Source organism: Coccidioides immitis (assembly GCF_000149335.2).
Source record: "Coccidioides immitis RS genomic scaffold supercont3.1, whole genome shotgun sequence".
Taxonomy (NCBI): domain Eukaryota; kingdom Fungi; phylum Ascomycota; class Eurotiomycetes; order Onygenales; family Onygenaceae; genus Coccidioides; species Coccidioides immitis.
Window position 1 is genome coordinate 6,976,729 of NW_004504310.1, and position 18,631 is coordinate 6,995,359.

Below are 18,631 nucleotides of genomic sequence, written 5' to 3' on the forward strand. Positions count from 1 at the left end.
CACTATGACTTGCTGACTCATCTGACTCACAACAGCATCGATGATCAGATCAGAAGCGCAACCTCGCAATCCATGAAGCTCGGTCATAATTTAATACTGAGTAACTAATTGTCATTGACATTTAACGCGATAGCTAACTACATTCAAATTTAACTCTCGAAAACAAATAAATACCAAGATTCTATACGACACTACCAGCCTTTTTCAGGTCTCTTCACTCAGCCAAGCAAACATGCCACAATGCCGGAATCTTTAGACCTGCTCGGCGGGCCTGACGGTTTCGTTCTCAGTGTTCCGTCTCTGCATTTCCCTTCCGCTGATACTAGACCTAGAACTTATAAAACCACCAGCGCTCTTTTCGCTTCCTCTGGTTAAGGTCCTTGCAAAGGTGAAGAATCCCTGTCTCAGGCCGAGTTCGTGGCTTGGCCAGCGTCTTCTGAAGCCCGTGACAGTTGCGCCTCCATAGTCCTCGCCTGATGCGAACCAACCTGTCCGGCGCTTTACCAATTTCCATGCCTCAACGCCTAAAATGAAGACGAACACCGAACCAAATGCAAGACCCCATTCCCAAGAAATACCTTGATGCTTGAAGACTTGCGTATTCAGGCCTGGGATGTATACTGCTGGGAAGACAGATACTGCTCCGATGACAACAGCCCAGAACAGGAACTGGTTCTCCCAAACATCGCGAAAGAACGGAAAGGTCGTGGGTCGTTCGTCGCTAGTCACGCGCAGTGGATCGAGATTAAACATACTGTTCCGGAAGTGCTTGAATTCCCAAGCAGAAATTAGAATAAGCCATGTGAGCTCTGCAAAAACTGCTGCGCGGGCTCGGAATACAGTTGCGCAGGCATCGCTGGATGTACGGTTGCAGTCAACACCAAGTGATGCTTTACCATCGCCAACACCATAGATGATAATGACAAAGGTAAGCAAGGTACAAGCACCCATGATAACGCCGTATATGAGCATGTCAACGATGATTTGCCATGTGAACACACCCTTTTTTGTATCGTGTGGAGGACGGTGCATCACGGCTGCATCCGCCTTCTCGCGGCCGAGACCAAATGCAGGGAAGGACGAGGTCAGCATGTTGATCCAAAGGATTTGAAGGGGTGATAGCGGAAAGATAGAAATGTTGGTGTTGTCTTTGAACCCGAGACCGACGATGAGCAGAACAACCTCGCCAACATTCGATGTCAAAAGATGCAGGATAAACTTCTGAATGTTTTCAAACATCCGACGACCCTCTTCAATGGCGTTGACGATACTTGCAAAATTGTCGTCAGTCAGCACAATATCCGACGCAGATTTGGCCACATCTGAACCACCCATGCCCATCGCAATCCCGACATCGGCAGCCTGAAGGGAAGGCGCATCATTTACGCCATCACCAGTCATGGCACAGTATCGTTTTCGGCGATGAAGAGCAGCAATCATTCGCGTTTTCGTATCCGGCGCGCATCGAGCGATGACCAGTGGAAGGGCCGGCAGTGCATCAATCTCTTCATCAGTCATGCCGTCAAACTGGGCCGCTGTTTTAACAAGGGAAGCTGCTTCTTCAGCAGAAAGATTTCCTGTGTTGCGAGGGATAATTCCGACTTCCTTGGCGATAGCAGTTGCGGTTGATGGATGATCGCCAGTCAACATGTGGACACGAATACCGGCCATGGTACATTCTACACAGGAATTAGCATTTGAGCTCAGGATATGGAAAGGGGGACGAGATTGACAAACATACCTTTCACGGCATCCTTTGTTTCCAATCGCGGTGGATCGTACAAGCCGGCAAGGCCGAGAAGCGTCAAGTCACTTTCAATTTGATCCCGTGGAATTTCCATATGCGGCTCAAAGTTACTTGGTCCGGCTTTTCTTGCAATAGCCAAAACCCGCAGGCCTTGTTCCGCAAGGAAATCCATTTGGTTGAGTATCTTCTCTTTGGTCGTGGCATCCATGGGCTCTTCGTATTCACCAATTCCGACGGAGGTGCAAAGGTCCAAGATCCTCTCAACGGCTCCTTTGGTAAAGATTACTGTTTCTGGACCGTCACCACATCGGTAGATGACAGACATCCGTTTCACACTGCTGTCGAAGGGGTATTCAGCCAGTTGCTTCCAGCCTTTCTCCTTCTCAAGAGTTGGTTTTCCAAACGTGAATCGATGCGCAAACACTTGCAGCGCAATCTCCGTCGGATCGCCCATCGTTTGCCATTGATTCGATTCTTTATCAAAACGAAGGCTAGCCAAGTTGCATAATGCTGCGGATTCTAGAAACGCTTGTAACTCAGGAACAACGTCGGGAATGCTAGCCGCCTTCTCATCGTCATCTTCATCGCTCGTGCCATTCTTTTCGTTGCGCATCTCATCCTGTTTCCGTTTATCCCGCTCCTCTTTCTCGGGAGGAACGTTAAACTTTAGACCCGCAGTACTACGAAGACGGTCCTGCTCAGTGCGTTTGCGCTCTTGCTCTGCTTCGGCCTCCTGCTTTGATGCAGGTGGTTTGCTGATACTGATGGTTCCGCGGGTCGGGTTGTTGGCATCATTCGACTTATGCACCGTGTACATTCCGACACCCGGAATCCAGGCTTTTCGAGTAACCATTTGCCCTTGGGTTAAAGTTCCCGTCTTGTCAGAGCAAATATTCGTCACTCCGCCCAGAGCTTCTAGGGCACTGAGTTGACGCACTACGACTCTTCGTTTCCTCATCTGTGTCATACCAACAACCATCGTGATTGTTAAGACAGCGATTAACGACTCAGGGATAATAGCAATGCCTTGATAGTTAGCTAGAGCACAATCAATCCATATTACCAGGCTACTCACCTGTGGAAATGGCATAAATTGCAACTTCGTTCGTCACGTCAAACTCGTTAACGCCAAACACGATGATAGCGAGCAAAATAGCACACCCAAAGAGTGAGTAGGCCAGCTTGCTTAATTTGATCTGCAGCGGAGTGCCTTCAGTAAGGCCAAGAAACTTGCCGATTCCATCCCAGATACGCAAGGCGCCTCCTTTCACTGGCTGAAAAGTGCCATACTTTTTTCGAGACATTGAGCGACCGGGTTTGCGACGCTTTCCCTGCATAGACTGGGCAATTTTACCGATTTCGGTGTTCATTCCAGTGAAGACAATAATTCCGCGACCTCTCCCCTTTGTGACCGTCGAAGAGGAGTAAGCCATATTTAAACGATCACCGACACCGGTTGTGACTTCATCGCCGCTAGTGCTAAAGTCGACGTCCTTTGCGACTGGAATGGCTTCTCCGGTTAAAATCTTCTCATCACATTCTAGATTCATGGCTTCGAAGAGACGAATATCGGCGGGAACGGTGTCCCCCATTTTAATTTGAACGATGTCTCCGGGAACAACGTCTCCGGATGGAATAGTGATTTCATGACCATTTCTGATTACGGTTGCGGAGGGAGAAGAGAGAGAGCGGAGGGAGTCCATTTTCTTCTCCGCCTGGAATTCTTGATAAAAGCCAATAACCACGTTCGCCACGATGACGGCAGTGATAACTCCTCCTTCGACATAGTCTGAAACGCCGTAGGCGAGGGCCATTGCGAGGACGAGGACCTATTTCCGTCGCAAAGTTACTACAACTGTTTCCAAGGATATGATAACAGAGAATAGAAACAGAACTGTATACAGTCTAAACGGGAGCCCCTTGTGTTCTGGGAGCCTCGTTCAGAATTCGCTATAATGCGCGTCTCCATTGCACTGAATCTATCTGCCATGCTACATTCCCTCGCCTTAAAAAGCCCTCTGAACTAGAGAAGGCGAGGGATAAACATCACAGAGGGAAGATTGCTTCGAACCTCACCAATAGAAAACAAACTGTGACTGGACGGTATTTGAAAATTGGAATTAAACTGCATGGAATACTAGTGGGTTGAACTTACCAATATCATTGCATTTGAAACCTGCTTTCCAAGCAGGGTGTACCATTTGACGCCCCCTTCGCCCAGCAAGCGATTCGGGCCATATTTCTGTTGAAGTCCTTGAATCTTTGCATCGCCAGTCAGACCGGTTTCAAGGTTTGTCTGCAGATATTGAACAAGGATATCGACAGGAAGCAGAAACGGGTGTCGCTCATACTCCTGTTTTGCTGAGCCATCGTTGCTCCGGGAAGGCATAACGAAACTCAGGCCCAGTCTAGTCGTGTTATTTGATTCTCTCGGCAGTCGGATTTATATGGGTCAGTGTCAGGATTAGGTTTCCTTGGGAGTTTAGGTGGAATGGTAGGAAAGAACGTTTGCTGAGCCAGCGAGTGTCCTTATCCGTAGGAAGACGAAGAGGATGGAAAGAATGGTCCAAGGGGAGGGAAAGGGTTATGCAGTTTCCTTTGAGCCGAAGGATAGGGGGTTAATACACCCATTCGAGTGGTATTGGGCGCAAAATAGGTGACTCAGGTCTCAAAATAGCGACGCGGGACGGTAATGCGTTCGCCACCTATCATCCAAAACGGAATGTCTATGGACGAAGAACCCGAGCTCTCGCTATACCGTCCTATGGAGAGAAGGACTTGGTTGAGTTATCGTCAGGAAAAAGAAAAAGGATACGGAATATGCCAACTCTCTTATCAGAGAACGCTTGAGGCAGAATATGTGCCGAAGTGGACTGATCTGGGCAACAAATGAGTCAAGGTTTCAACGGGGAGGTACCTGGGATATATAAATTAACCACTCTCCGCATCGTTTAAGATTTTTCCTAGACAAAATATTCCATCATTTTGTCTTGGTCCGTCCCAAACGCTCGGCCCAAGAGTTAGCCAAGAACGCCATCACCTTCCCACCGGCCAAATAAAGGGCCACCTTCCTTTGTCCTTGCAGGCACCCGGGTTGGCCACCCATGGCGTCGCTTATGATCAATAAGGTTTTGCCAATGTTTATTCGTTGGGAGAACCTTCGTGAATTTTGGAACACCTGCGACCCTTGGCTGTTAGGAACCTTATAACGTATAAAAGATATCCTGATTGGAATGTTCTTTGAAGGTCCGCCTCGGTCGTCCCGTTTCTCCTGCCAACCCGGTGTTCGTAAAATCCATTCTACCTCTCCGTAGTATTCTCGCCAGCTCTTTGTCCTTCCTCAATGAAATTTCCAGATACTTCGTTGGTCTCACCACCCAACTTCGATTGTTTGAACAGGCCTCCCATGCACCTTGGAATTCCACCGCTTTCGGAAATATCTTGGCACTCCCACCTCGCTCCGTTAGTTCCGCCTTTCCTCCGAGGCCCGCTCCCCATTGGCTGATTACTTATCAACCACGTGATAGCCCCGCTTGCTGATCACCGCCCTCAGACCCACTCCGGTAATGCCGCCCAATCAGGCCGCGGGGTGGAGTGCAGGGCAACGTCATGAAAAGGCTGACGGGCATGGGGAGGAGAAGTCTCGGCCGTCGCCACACAGCGGAAGGCTTGGCGGAAATTCTTGGCGAATTCCGGGCCTTCCCACGAGGTCGGCAGGCAAAAAGCCTCAACACGCTACAATGGCGAAGGAATGTATTGTACGGAGTGCTCCGTGCTCCGTAGTTACGTAGGAAATAACATTCCGGAGTGATCTATGTGCTACGTACTCTGTACTCCGTACAAGCCATGTCTTCCAAACCATTTCGGCGCCTTCCCACGTCTTCCACCATCCCCGAGAACACCATGCAGGTGCTAAGAATCTCAAGCAATGTGAAGCGTGAGCCCAGTGCCTCAATTGGGCAGCTAGCGGGTGAATCGGTTTAACAATGACCTCAATTTGTTTCATCCCAGGACGCAGTTCTCCAAATTCAACAAATGGTGGCTCTCGTCCGTCCGTCAAGGTTCCGCCCACGTGCCCCCTTGCCATGCGTTACGTTGTAATTGCAGCCGGTCATAGCGCCCGCTCCTTTGAAACGCCAATGAGAAGCAGAGCTAGTCGGAACTCTATTCCAAAACTGGCGAGCGGGTGCGGAGTTGGAAAGTCGAGGCAGTCTCCGCGGACCAAGCCACTAAGGTAGGTACCAATGCATGTATGTATGCAATCCCATACAGTGTTTGCGGAGCACTCGATCAGCCTCAGAAAATCCGTGGCTAAAAGTTGAGAAGCATTCTCCGGACGCTGTCTTCAAAACCACTATCTCTCTCGATGGTGGTGGCTCAACTCCCTGCTCTGTACTCCCTAACGAAGGGAAATTTGTATGTTTTTTCTCCGATTTTCTTTCCCGACCCAACGCCACCTCCGCTCCCGCCCGTCGGGATTGCCACCGAAAATCGGCGCAGCTCGCAGCATAAATGTAGCTCAACAGTCCCGATCTCGCTTTTTTTTTCATGCGATGCTTTCCCATGTGGTCGACTGATTGGCGCTGAGTGAAACAAAGAGATTCTTCTGCGCAAGGGACGGTTGGTGTGATAGAAACCATACTGTGCAGGATCGACCCCACAATTCTACAGAAAACACCTTTCCATCCGTACGACTCACACTTCTTTGAGGGTGATCTCTAGCTTGAAGCTTGTTTACGAGCTTCTTGGGTTTAGGTTGGACGTCCTGGTTCTACAGTGGATTTTGCACGCATGCAGTGTAAGGCCTCGAACACTCCATATGGATATTTCGATTATTTTGGCCATTCAATTCTCGGATCATCGTAAGCAGATGATGTGTATGTATATTTTTCCTCCCGCAATACGGACGACATGCCATCGACTGCGCAGGAAGGGAGGTTTAGCTACCTAAAACGGAATTGGCTCACGTGCCAGATTGCTGACGCTGGCTGCACGTACGAACTGGGCCGTTTTCCGATTGGCCCAGTTAACGTTCCCGTCGACGTTCCGTCGCAGGCATAAATGGGTCAGATTGTGGATGATGGACCGCCCGAGACGACTATCATAGACCTTCCAGCCAGTCGGGCTTTGGCGGTCATATGCAGTGTCCAGCCAATGCTGGATGGTCGTCTCTCGCTAGACCTCACAAAACTTCGTCTTCACTCTCGTCTTCACTTTGCGTAAATCTCACTTCTTCCCTTTTCCTTTCTTTTTCTTTCCAGCCTTCGACGGCTCTGGTACGCTAACCGTGCCTTCGACAACATCCTCCCCCTGATCTTTCAGCTTTTCCGATCCACTGATGAAAAATGTGAGGTCACGATTCTGCTCAACGAGGTCCTCGTTGGCTGCCTTGAGTTTCTCGACTTCGGCGGTCAAGTAATCCACCCGTTCCATTAAGCTGGTATTGATCGTCTTCTCTTCCCGATATTCTTTCTCCATCTTGCGAGCCAAAGACTCAAACTTGTCTGCGCGTCGTTCAGCTCGGTCTTTCTCCTTTTCTAGAACCGGGACCGTCTCCTTTACAAGAGCGTCGTGGTCACATTGTAACGCCTCTAAGCGTTTGGCCAATTTTTCGGCAGCTTCTTGCGCCGCAAGGGCGGCCGCGCTAGCCTGTGATGCTTTATCCGCAGCGCGTTCAACTTTCTCTTCGAAATATGTACGCTGGCTTTCAAGTTGGCTCGTAAGGAGATGTGTATACTCCACACTCATATTCTCCCATTTTTCTCGGGGAACAGCATCGGCCCAGTCTGGCGGATCAAGGGCACTGTTGTCGGCGGCAGGCAATTCCAAGAGTTTTCCATCGGCCTTATTTTGAATGATTCGATGGACATAACCATCTCCAACGTAGTCCCAGACCCGTTGTGATGACAAGTCCATGGCAAAAGAATGAGAAGTCTCCTGAAAGTGAGCGAACGCATGTGCACCATCGTATCTTCCACATCCGATATTACCACATATCAAACAAATCCACAGGTTCTCCTCAGCATGACACACGCTACATTCTGCCGGTCCTTCGTCAAGGCCAAAATTGAAGGCACGCTTTCCTAAGTCTTCTTGTGTATATCGACACACAGGACAACCGCTACCTTTCCATTTCTGGAGACAGGTGCAATGGAATACGTGTTGGCAGATAATTGTAAGGAGCCCGCTAGTTTCATCCATGCGCTCAAGACAAACAGGGCATGTTGGCAGCTCAATTAGCGACGGCGTAGGCGGAGCAAGGGGTTTTATAGATAAAGAGGCGGTCGCTACGCTGCTGGCATAGGCCTGAGGGGTGAAGGGATCGTGGTTCGTGTCTGGGAATCGGCCTTCGGGTGACGTTGTGGGAGTCTGGATCTCGACATCTTTTACAAATACAACGTGGCACGTTTCGGGCTGTTAATGAGTCCAGGTGTTAGCGAAACTATTTAAATTCTCTCCTTTGGCAGCGGCTGTAATAACAAAAGTCTATAGATGAACCTACCTCTGTGCTATTGAATACCTTACCATTCCAATCCTTCTGCCACTCCCTCGCCTTGCGTCCACTTCGAAATTTCATTAACACCATATATCGATTCCGTCTTTCTGTTCGAATCATCCGGAAATGACTGACTTCGCTCTTTGTTTCTTGCCCAACCCAACCTATGAAATCCGGCGGTGACATGTACGAAGGAACGGCTAGAATACACAAAGTAGTGCAATCCTCTGCTGACAGAGATGGATCTGAACTTTCATTCCCAAAGGTACTCCCTTGGCTCTTTTTGATTCTTGGAGACGACACGCTCGTGTTCCGCGCTACCGAAGATCCTTTGAGAAAGTAAGGGTCATCATCGTTACCGCAGAGCTCTGGAGAAGGGTCCCCATCGCGATATAGGTGAACGATACCCCACACACTATTGGGGACCTTGTGATCAAGAGGTACATATTTCCCTTTTGTAGCGAGACCTCCAATTGCCCTTGACCCAATCCCTTTGGCTATCTGATTGTTGTCGGGGCCACTGCTTCGATCAGGCAGGTGAGCCTTCTCTAGAACCATATCGATGCCTTCAACAGATATGTTATCGACGCGTCTATCACAAGTCTGGCGCGCTAGAGACGTAAGGAAGGGAGGAGCAGGAGATGTTTCTTTGCCGCCGAATGTAGAATAGTTCACTGGCTCGTGTTCGACTTGCTGCAGATAATTGTGGGAGCGGGAAGGTTCCCCTGCAGGTAGACATTGACGGGGAGCGTTTGTGACTGAGCTGTTGTAGTCTTTTGCTGGATACAGCTCACTACTTTTTAAGTTCTGGTTAATCCTGGTTGGAGCTGGCCTGTTATTTGGGGCCTTTTTTTCGGAGTTGACTTGCTTTCTGGAGAAGGGATTCAAAGACTCGCAAATGGCCTCAACCGTAAGCAAGTTACTTGAAGAACTCTCAGAGAAAAGTTCCAGGCAAATGCGATAAAAATAGGAGGGCATATCGCCTGTCTGTCATGTCGTCGGCCTGCTCATTGAGCTTCGATGTCGGATGCAAAAGCAGCGAGCTTTATCAACGGGTTGTCCACGTGATCTTATCGGCCAGCCCTCACTTCTTACGTCATCAAACCGGCTTTCGCCGGCCAACTACTTACGGAATATGAAACATTGAAGAGCTACTTGAATAAAGAGGGCTTGATAACAGTCACCTGAGGATTTTGCTTCACACGTGGCCCAAGATGGCGTCGAAGCCATGGTGTGGCGATATTACATGAAAGATGAACCGTAGTGCACAAAAGTAGGATCCGAAGTATCAATCATATTGAGTCGTAGTTATCAAAATGAACGTCATTGCGACCATGAAAATGCAAGGTGGTTTAATCACCGACATGGGTGTATTACCGAAACGCCATACCGGTTGAATGCCCCTAGGTAAGAAAAGAAAGCGCCGACCCTTCGAAATAAAAGATAGATACGCCTAATTACCACCACGCAATCTCAAAACCAAATGCAGGGTGCTTTCCTTTTGGATGTTATAGTCGGAAAGCGTCCGTCCGTCTTCGAGTTGTTTTCCAGCGAAGATCAGTCGCTGCTGATCGGGTGGAATACCCTCTTTATCTTGGATCTTGGTCTTTACGTTATCAATGGTGTCCGACGACTCGACTTCTAAGGTGATAGTCTTGCCGGTTAATGTCTTCACGAAGATTTGCATACCACCACGCAGGCGAAGGACGAGATGTAGGGTAGATTCCTTTTGAATATTGTAATCCGAGAGCGTTCGGCCATCCTCAAGCTGTTTACCGGCAAAAATTAGACGTTGCTGATCTGGTGGAATTCCCTCTTTGTCTTGAATTTTTGTTTTCACGTTGTCAATCGTGTCGGAGGATTCAACTTCTAGCGTAATGGTCTTTCCGGTCAATGTTTTCACGAAAATCTGCATACCACCACGGAGGCGAAGGACAAGGTGGAGAGTAGACTCCTTTTGGATATTATAGTCGGAGAGAGTACGGCCGTCCTCGAGCTGCTTTCCAGCAAAGATCAAACGTTGCTGATCTGGGGGAATGCCCTCCTTATCCTGAATCTTAGTTTTCACATTATCGATGGTGTCGGAAGATTCAACCTCGAGAGTGATGGTCTTCCCGGTGAGGGTCTTGACGACTGATTAAAGAGTGTTAGAACCAACGATATACAAGCGAAAGATTTCTCCTAGTGGGGTTTTAAACTTACAGATTTGCATACCGCCACGGAGGCGAAGCACCAAGTGAAGGGTTGATTCCTTCTGGATATTGTAGTCTGAGAGGGTGCGGCCATCTTCAAGCTGTTTACCAGCGAAGATCAAGCGCTGCTGGTCGGGAGGGATGCCCTCCTTGTCCTGAATCTTTGTCTTGACATTGTCGATGGTATCGCTAGACTCCACCTCAAGGGTGATGGTCTTGCCGGTCAGAGTCTTGACGAAGATCTGCATGATGGCAGCCGACGGGAAGGTCTATATACGTATGTATTCTTCAACAAAAGGTGACGTGAACTGATATGGCAAAGGCTGTGATGAAGAAATGCTCGACGAGGAGGACGGCAGGATGAGGAGAGGAAGAAGGATGAAGAGAATGGTGAGGAGAGGCAGAGGGGGAGAGAAGGCGGAGGTTTAAGTAGGCCCGGCGGCGACAACTGGGGGTGGAAGTGAGGGGAGGCGAAGCCGCCAAGGTTAGTCAGTCACTCCCTGCCGCAGCTGCCTACGGTTTCAGCGGCTCCTTTCGCACAAGTGGTATTATATCCTGCCAATCATCTGCCGATAGGCGCGGCGCCGCCCTGGACCCACTTGCCTCACAAGGAGAATTGTGGAACCCTCCAGAACCATCCATGTTGTAAATTACGTATCCAATACAAAATCCGTGCAATCTCCGGAACTACGTAGTTCCTCTCCACCTCATGCTGGCTCACGACACGACGTCACTCGCAGCCAGCTTCAGCTTCAGCTCGCCGTCTGTTTTCTCTTGATCGCTGCCTAGAACCCGTCAACGCTCATAACCGATTCTTTTCGCTGTTGCTCTATAAAAGGTTCTCTGTGCTGCTCACCGACGGGTGAGAATAACGGAGAAAACCCGGTTCTTCGATTCCAAGCGCTGCGCCACCTCTTGCGACTACTGACCTTAAAAGTCACCGCTTGCTTATCCTGTGTCCAGTTGTGCATTTAATCAAATCGCTCAAAGAGGTTGTAGCTTCTTGGCGGATTTTTGTACTACTCTTCTCTCCAGACCCTATGGCTATTCCATGATGACTCAGGTCGCGGGATGGAAAACCTTTGAGGGCGAGTCATTTCGGTTTCAATGCCATAGATGTTGCCAACTATGCTCTCAACGTGATGAATACCCTCATATGAAGCTCTGGTATAATGCACAATGATGCTAGGGACCTGTTTTGTCCTTTTGAAGAACCGTTGAAGCGTCCTAGAGAGCAATGCTTTACAAAATCGGTACTCGACAAAGGCCTTACGCTTTCTTTCGTATGGCAAGCCAGCATTCCCTGCAATCCAGCATCGAGTTTCTCCAGATGATGAAAGCGGGCTCCTTAAGATTGATTGTAGCAATCCCCGCATGGAGTCTATCTGTGCAGCCGGGCCTGGATATTGCAAACCAGATATCTGGTAGTATGGATCATGGCCATTAGGACAGTGCCATTGCATCTACCTAAAAACATGAGACATACAATAGCCAGAGGCAGAAGGGTCCCGAATTCTATATGCACAAGAGAAGCCAGCATCAACACGGGGAATTGGGAAATTTCGGCTGACCTACATATTAACCCATAGTTACAGTTGATTGCTAGGTCACTTTGATTCAATCAGCGGCACTTTTAAGTGCCGAAAAATGCAACATTGGCTAACCAAAGCTATCTGGTGATAGCTCGCTAGATACGTCGAGCTCGGGTCAACATTGTTCTTGTGCGGACCGGTGATTTTAGTTCTCTCTCACACCAGCCGATATATTAACTGTGGGACTTTTTAACTTGATTGGAGCCATTTGGACCATGCAACTTGTCTCAGGCCCAACTCCTCAAAGTACGGCCGGTTATAATTTTTCAAACAGAATTCCTATAACGGTACTATTGCAGACCAGTTGTGTGATTGATGTACCCAAGGTATACTGTCGATAGCAATATATGAAGACGACGGCAATTATCGTCATGACACTGTCTGCATGTGTTTTAAAGCTTCAAGGTACAGCATATACATAGCCATTCGTTGGTAAAACGGTCCAATGATAGAGAATCTCAAAATTATCATTGAATATATTCTCATTTCTGGTATACTTGACCCTATATAAGAATATTCGAGCACAAAACCCCAAGTGAAATCGATCGCCCCGAGTATTTTCGTCCTCGCCTCAAACCCATACCTAAACCCTGCGCCTCTCACACACACACCCAACACACCCACCCACGCATACACACACCGACCGATCCAATGTAATAAAAAAAAAAAGAAAATAGCTCGACCCCATAGAGGTCGACAAGCTCAAGCCACCGAAATAAAATTGGCACAGGCAACAGGCATAGATAAGCATCAAGGCGAGGGTGGTGATCACCGGTGTAAGTGCGGGTCGGTTCCCCTCTGCTCGCTCGCGCGTCTTTCATCTTGAATGCATATGGCCACCAACAAAAGTGTGCGGTGCAAGAAAGAAAGAAGGAAAGAAAAAATGCAGATGATCGAATCGATATGCCGGGGCGGATCAAATGCCTGCTAGGGTGAACAAGTGATGCGTGTGTATCATGATCGATGCAATGCCCACATGCGATTGATGTAACGAGTAAAAAAGGGAAAGCCAAAAACGAAAGAAAGGAAAAACCTGCATCATGTCGCTGACCGAAGCAGTCCCATGAGAAAGCAAAAAAAAAAAAAAAAAAAAAAAAAAAAATTAGAGGAAAAAAGAGCCGGAAAAGCAGGATAAAAGCAACACTAAGCTCGAAGGACAAAAAAATTCAAAACAGTAAACAACATGGGGCGGGGTTTCTCGAAGGATATTCGAAACGAAACCGGTTTTAAACCCATCTTCTCTGAGGGCTCGCGGCATTGAGAAGCTCCCAAGCGAGTATGCTTTATTTGCTCGATCACAGACTGTTACAGATGTCGTGGTCATAAGATTCGTGGTCCTCGTTATCATTTGTTCCCTAGAACAAAACAAGAACAAAACATCAAAGTACATAACGACAAAAAGAGGTATATCCCGGCTCGGGAAACTCGCCATACCAAAGTAAAGAGAAAACGAAAAGATATAAAAAAGAGCGACGATAGTTGGATTAGTCAACAGCAAACTTGGACAAAAGCATTGTCGTTTCCTCGTTTCACATCGTTGAAGTAATATCAGTGTATTCGTGTCATTATCGGCCATGTGTTGTAGCCAAGTCATTATGCGCTTTGCTGTTCGTTCTTTTATTTTTTCTTCTTTCTTGTCAAATTAGGTGGCGTTGACGACATATTTTCACGTATTGGGACTCTGGTATTACATTGCATGAACAACTTCTCGAGTTGCTTGATTCGAGCGCAACACGAGTCTAGACAGGAATTTATTCGAAAGACAGTCGAAGTCATTACGGTCAAACATAGAGTTGGAACGGGTCCGGAGGTAAGATTCTGGACAAACGGTTCAGAAACAAGTTTCAGTCAGAGAAAAGAAAAGGCCATGGAGTTATAACTTACCGTGCTGGCGAACGTGTTCCCGGACTTCGGTCATAGCGTCGCAGACATCGGGATTGGAATTAAGGAGATGATGGTGCTCTTGGGAATTCCAGTCTGTGAACGCAGGTAGCTTCTGGGAGATCGCTTGGAAGAGCCCAACAATAACTCCGACGGGTGTTGTTTCCATATCCGTGCAAAACTTGTTCACAGCAACAGGATCCTGCATCGTTGTAAGTCAGTTTACCCGTGAACTCTCGATTGGGATAAAAAGCAAGGGAACTTACCGGAACACGATAATGGCAGTCGAACTGCATCTCCTCCCACACTGCTAATAATATCGAAGCAAGGATGAAAATCGTGGGCCAATTCTTAAGCTTCTCTCCGCTGTAGACGCTGGAGTACAAGGCAGACAGCTCTTCCAGAACGTCCTTTTGCAGGTCGCGCCACATATTGGCCATAGCGCACTTTATTTGGAAATTGATCATGACGGGAGCCATGACCTTGCCATTATACATCGACGTCTCGTCTTCAACCTTCCCAACAAAGTCTTCCAGTTCACCGAGACCTTCCACCATGGTAACATGCAAGGTGAGATTGTACGCTAGAATGAGCTTAAGAGCCTTACGGATAACTGGCATCTTGGTACGGAAGTAAAACCGGAATGCAGTCTTGAGCATCTGTGTTAGGAAAGGCGTTCCGCCAAAGTAATCATCGACAAATCTCTCGAAGCTACCGTTGCCATCGATATGTCTGTCGAGGTAATCCGAGAGTATCGCAGTGGATATTCCTTCCATTCCAGCAGAAAGTTTCGAGGTCTTCAGCTCGAAGCTGCTTGGATTCCGCTGCAAAGACTCCACCCAGTCGACGTTGAAGCATTCTTCGTCGCGGACATATACCTCTCGCGCCTTGACGGGAAGAACCTGTCCATAGCCGTGTGTGATGAACAAGGTTCGCTCGACGTCAGAAAACCCTGTGATGTTACCGACAGAGAAGCCAAGGGTCACATGGCGCTCGTAGTCAGCCTTCCAGTCCTTCATGAAGTAGCCGATCTCTTTGATATCAATACGCGTGCACGGAACCTGCCAGAGTCTCGCATGGGATGGCTTGCATCCTGCACATGGCTCACCCTTGTCGCACTACAAATAAAACGTGTCAATACGTGTTCATAATGTATCAAGACGGAGGGGCCTTACTGTTTTCTTCAGGAATTTGCATCGAAGACACGCTCTCAGCTTCCTTATCTCACTTGCTTGTTTTCTTTGATCCGGCTTCAAGGGACCTTTCCGCTTGCCAACACGCTTTTCTTTCTCAGGTTTGTTCGGATCAGTCTGTTTCCGAACCTTTGTGTCTGCATTCTTCGCGGCGATCGGGCTTTTGCGAGACGGCTTCCGGCTAGGTGGAGAGCCAGCGGCCTGTTTTGGCGACCGAGATAACGATGTGGCTCCTGACTTCTTGACGAGCATGGGTATCGGTCGAGTCATGGTAACAGGGCTTACGGCGGTCGGCGGCGATGAAGAAGCATGGGATGCGAGATCCGACGATACCCTGCGCTGAAACGACGCGTTGTACTCTGATTCTAGGGTGGATTCGGAGGAACTTGGCGAGTGCATGGCATGCGAGACCTCCACAAAGCTTCCAAAGGAACTCCTTGGATTATGATCCAGATCAGAATACGACGATTCAGAAAGGCTCCGGTTGTGTAGGGTCTGATTAGGGTTGATGAAAACATTTTGATCATGGTAGGGGTCCATGGAGCGCCGGTTATCGACCAACGTCCAGCTGTTGTCGCTGGTGGAGCTGGTCAGGGACCTCACCTCCAGATATGTGTCGGTCGGGGAGCTAGTATCTGGGAGGTGATGCGACTGAAACATGTCGGCAAGCCCATCGATTGGGGCAAAGGAGGCAAGATCGGGCTGAAAATCCTGCCAGGTATACGGTACGATATCGACTGGCGCAAGCGGGAGGTACGAGCCGCTGAGCAGGGAAGACTCCAGATGCTCGGTGACGGGCATGAGCTCCATTGGCGACGGCTGTAGATAGGCCGACGTAAACGGGGTCTCAGCAGCGGTTGGCTGTGTCGTGGCATATTGAAGGTGAGGTTGAACGGGCTGAAGTCCCCAGTCAGGAATCAAGGCGTGGTCATGAGCAGAGGCGGCGAGAGCAGCAGTGGGGTCGAAGGCATGACAGCTGGTCTGCAGCGGCGAGACGGGCCTCTTGATATCCGAGCGATGTTGCGACGAAGCCTGCTCGATTCCCATCGACGACCACGCTGGAGCTGATATGTATCTTCGCGGGTCGTAGTCGAGACCAATCAGCCCGTCAGCGGTCATTTTTACCTCAGCCATTGCCTAGAATGGCATTGGCAATTATGGTATATAATACCACAAGCGACTAGACCGAGAGGGAAGAAGCCAAAAAAAAAAATAAAAATAAAAAAGAATATACGACAGGAGAGTCGCGAGAAGCGAGGCCCAACGGCGATAGAACGGGGGCAGCTCAGCTGTGAAGGGCGAAACGGGTGAAGAATGGTCTCGCACACGACGAATGGTGAGACACGACTCAGGTCAGCTTGCGGGAGTACAGCTGAGAGAGCGTCAAGCCGACAAGTAGGAGAGAAGCGAGAAAGAGTGCGAGAGAGAGAGACACACACACAAGAGAGACAGAGAAGAGAGAGAGCGGGAGAGAGGGAGAAAGATGCGAGGGGAAAAGCGACGGGGACGTGTGCTTTACTTGAGGCGTGGGGAGACAAATGGGCGGTGAGCAACGGGCGTCTCTGGTTCGTCGGGAGCGGTGGGGGCGGCTAGGGAGAGCTCTGGGCGCCCGCTAACTCTGGAAACACGCCGAAATGGAGGCGCGGAGCACCCGAGCATTTAAGCTTGTCTCTGCGCCTAGCTGGATTCGCCCTTAGCCCAAAAGCCTCTCTGCGCGCGCGCGCGCGTGGTTCCCGTTGCGCTCGCCCGCCTCTTCACGCCGGTTTCAAGAACGCTGCTCCCTCGTCCGCGGCAGCGTGGAATTAGTTAGCTAACTAACTAACAAACCGATGTACATACTGCGTACCCTCTGAGTAAGTGAGTTTCCTCGCTTAGTTGTTACGAGTCACTCACCCAGAAGGGGAGAAAGACCCGCCAGCTGCTCCATCCTCCCACAGTCAACTCGGAGAAAAGAAAAAAAAAAAAAAAAGAAAGGTACAGGTTGCAAAATCCGCGATGAGGTCTCATACCACCTTGCAGGGCTCCTAATTGCCACGCCCGTCACTCGATTGGCCGCCCCTCCCCTCCCGTCGATTGCCTGACTCTTGCCAGCTCATCGGGATCAGATGGTGGGAGGCGCTGCTCTCATCCACATGAATCACCCCGTGCCAGTCGTCCAATTATCGCCGGACAGGATCACCGGGCCTGGACGGTTGGGTCCCTTGATTTCCCCGGGCTTGCGCGCATCGCCCTGGGAAGCAGAGGCGGGTGTGGAGAGGCTGGGGTTGCCGCGGAATTTGTTGAACCACGCACCCGGCCGGGCCAAGCGCCACGCACGGCATCACCTGACGCACCCAACAAGCTTCATCCCGAATGCCGTTATGGGGGGTTTGACGACACGGCCATTCGTGTTGGCCCTTGTCTTACTCCAACCCAGGTGTGATTCCACCAGCCTCTGCATGACTGGGGGGAGGGGGTGGCCTGTTGACGGAATACACCCGTACATCGTACATACATCCACAGGGCCAGGATGCGCAGGTGTTCCGGAGATGATGATCTGCGAGATCCTTTTTTGAAACCGAACCACAGATACAGATCTGGGAGGGGGAGGTCGTGAGTCCTCCCAGCCAAGTTGGTGCTTACCCGTCTTCGCACCCACCTCCAGCCTTGTACATACATACATACATATTACGGTGTGAGGTCAGAATGATCTCTTCTGGAATGGTCAAACGTCCAACCCCGCCATGCTCACTATTGAGACAAGCCCCATTCTCCAGGCTTCTCGTCCCGGCTCTCGACGCAGAAGAAGTCCATCCATACAGCAGCAATTCTCCGACCATCGTTAAGCCCCGTCCAATGGGAGAACCACGGAAGGATTCACAAGTCGTCAAACTTGGTCCAGGATATCATGTCCATCTCTCGTCCCGATGGATTACTCGCATGGTACCCCTCCGCCAATATTTGCCTTGAAGTTTTTTGTTTTACCATAGCGGTCAAGAGAGGAACGCAGAGATTTTCCAGCTTGGCATCGCGCGCGGCCTTGGAGTGGTGACGGCACTCTACATATGTATATCTATCCATGCATTACACCCTATGCATGACCTGCATCAAAGACAAAGATGGATCGGGCTGCCTTCTTGCTATGTATGTATTTTTCTAACAAGCGACTACGGAGTACATCATCAAAAACGGGCTCCGAATCTAACATTCCTTGTCCCTTTCGGCTGACGAAAGGAGTTAGGTCGGAGTTTTGGAACTTCGGACAATGAGATCGGTGGCTGGAACCCCTCCGTACAGTTTTCTTCGTCTCCCCGCCATTTCATGAATCGTCCCATTGGACAATGAAAGTCGTCCCTTGGGCCAAGATCCCTACACACCCCTCTTTTCAGGCCCCGTATCCTCAATCCCCGAACGGGAAATATGGAGACACCAAGACTCTCGTTTTGGATAGTTTCGGTTACCGCTTACCTGAGAGTATTCCTCTTCTGGTTTCAAGGCTCCTGACCATTGCCAAATCAAGACTTGCTTCTTGAAAGCCAGTGGATATGCGA

At 49.5% G+C, this 18,631-nt stretch overlaps 7 protein-coding genes across 7 annotated transcripts; 1 reads left to right on the top strand and 6 right to left on the bottom strand.

The window, feature by feature from the left end:
• Positions 1-69: 69 nt before the first annotated feature.
• CIMG_12859 (potassium/sodium efflux P-type ATPase, fungal-type) lies at positions 70-4,136 on the bottom strand (the record flags this gene model as incomplete). Its single annotated transcript, XM_004445860.1, has 4 exons — positions 70-1,679; positions 1,742-2,773; positions 2,823-3,576; positions 3,903-4,136. 4 exons carry the CDS (start codon positions 4,134-4,136, stop codon positions 253-255), a joined length of 3,447 nt encoding a protein of 1,148 aa, XP_004445917.1. The 3' UTR covers positions 70-252.
• Positions 4,137-4,727: 591 nt separating this feature from the next.
• Positions 4,728-5,245, bottom strand: CIMG_12860 (uncharacterized protein; the record flags this gene model as incomplete). The annotated part of the gene is made up of 2 exons (XM_001246798.2): positions 4,728-4,938; positions 5,052-5,245. The coding sequence occupies 2 exons, from the start codon at positions 5,243-5,245 to the stop codon at positions 4,728-4,730; spliced, it is 405 nt and encodes a 134-aa protein (XP_001246799.2).
• A 348-nt stretch (positions 5,246-5,593) lies between these two features.
• On the top strand, positions 5,594-6,062 carry CIMG_10578 (uncharacterized protein; the record flags this gene model as incomplete). The annotated part of the gene is made up of 3 exons (XM_012358821.1): positions 5,594-5,684; positions 5,759-5,981; positions 6,020-6,062. 3 exons carry the CDS (start codon positions 5,594-5,596, stop codon positions 6,060-6,062), a joined length of 357 nt encoding a protein of 118 aa, XP_012214244.1.
• Positions 6,063-6,566: 504 nt separating this feature from the next.
• Positions 6,567-9,227, bottom strand: CIMG_00569 (RING and UBP finger domain-containing protein). Its single transcript, XM_001246797.2, has 2 exons — positions 8,250-9,227; positions 6,567-8,161 (listed from the first exon to the last, which is right to left on the bottom strand). Exons 1-2 carry the CDS (start codon positions 9,219-9,221, stop codon positions 6,974-6,976), a joined length of 2,160 nt encoding a protein of 719 aa, XP_001246798.2. The 5' UTR covers positions 9,222-9,227; the 3' UTR covers positions 6,567-6,973.
• A 168-nt stretch (positions 9,228-9,395) lies between these two features.
• CIMG_12861 (polyubiquitin) lies at positions 9,396-10,816 on the bottom strand. The gene is made up of 2 exons (XM_001246796.2): positions 10,446-10,816; positions 9,396-10,376 (listed from the first exon to the last, which is right to left on the bottom strand). The coding sequence occupies exons 1-2, from the start codon at positions 10,681-10,683 to the stop codon at positions 9,697-9,699; spliced, it is 918 nt and encodes a 305-aa protein (XP_001246797.1). The 5' UTR covers positions 10,684-10,816; the 3' UTR covers positions 9,396-9,696.
• Positions 10,817-13,309: 2,493 nt separating this feature from the next.
• On the bottom strand, positions 13,310-16,235 carry CIMG_00566 (C6 zinc finger domain-containing protein; the record flags this gene model as incomplete). Its single annotated transcript, XM_001246794.2, has 4 exons — positions 13,310-13,845; positions 13,912-14,110; positions 14,175-15,026; positions 15,084-16,235. 4 exons carry the CDS (start codon positions 16,233-16,235, stop codon positions 13,715-13,717), a joined length of 2,334 nt encoding a protein of 777 aa, XP_001246795.2. The 3' UTR covers positions 13,310-13,714.
• Positions 16,236-17,238: 1,003 nt separating this feature from the next.
• On the bottom strand, positions 17,239-17,920 carry CIMG_12862 (uncharacterized protein; the record flags this gene model as incomplete). Its single annotated transcript, XM_004445863.1, has 4 exons — positions 17,239-17,359; positions 17,435-17,535; positions 17,596-17,677; positions 17,724-17,920. The coding sequence occupies 4 exons, from the start codon at positions 17,918-17,920 to the stop codon at positions 17,239-17,241; spliced, it is 501 nt and encodes a 166-aa protein (XP_004445920.1).
• Positions 17,921-18,631: the final 711 nt, after the last annotated feature.

What these genes read in the sequence shown, in the direction of transcription:
- CIMG_00569 (XM_001246797.2), bottom strand. Translation starts at nt 9,221, where the DNA reads ATGCCCTCCTATTTTTATCGCATTTGCCTGGAACTTTTCTCTGAGAGT. An exon ending in AGGTATTCAATAGCACAGAG is followed by an intron (nt 8,162 to 8,249) that starts GTAGGTTCATCT and finishes ACTCATTAACAG; the next exon opens with CCCGAAACGTGCCACGTTGT.
- CIMG_12861 (XM_001246796.2), bottom strand. Translation starts at nt 10,683, where the DNA reads ATGCAGATCTTCGTCAAGACTCTGACCGGCAAGACCATCACCCTTGAG. An exon ending in CCGTGGCGGTATGCAAATCT is followed by an intron (nt 10,377 to 10,445) that starts GTAAGTTTAAAA and finishes CTCTTTAATCAG; the next exon opens with TCGTCAAGACCCTCACCGGG.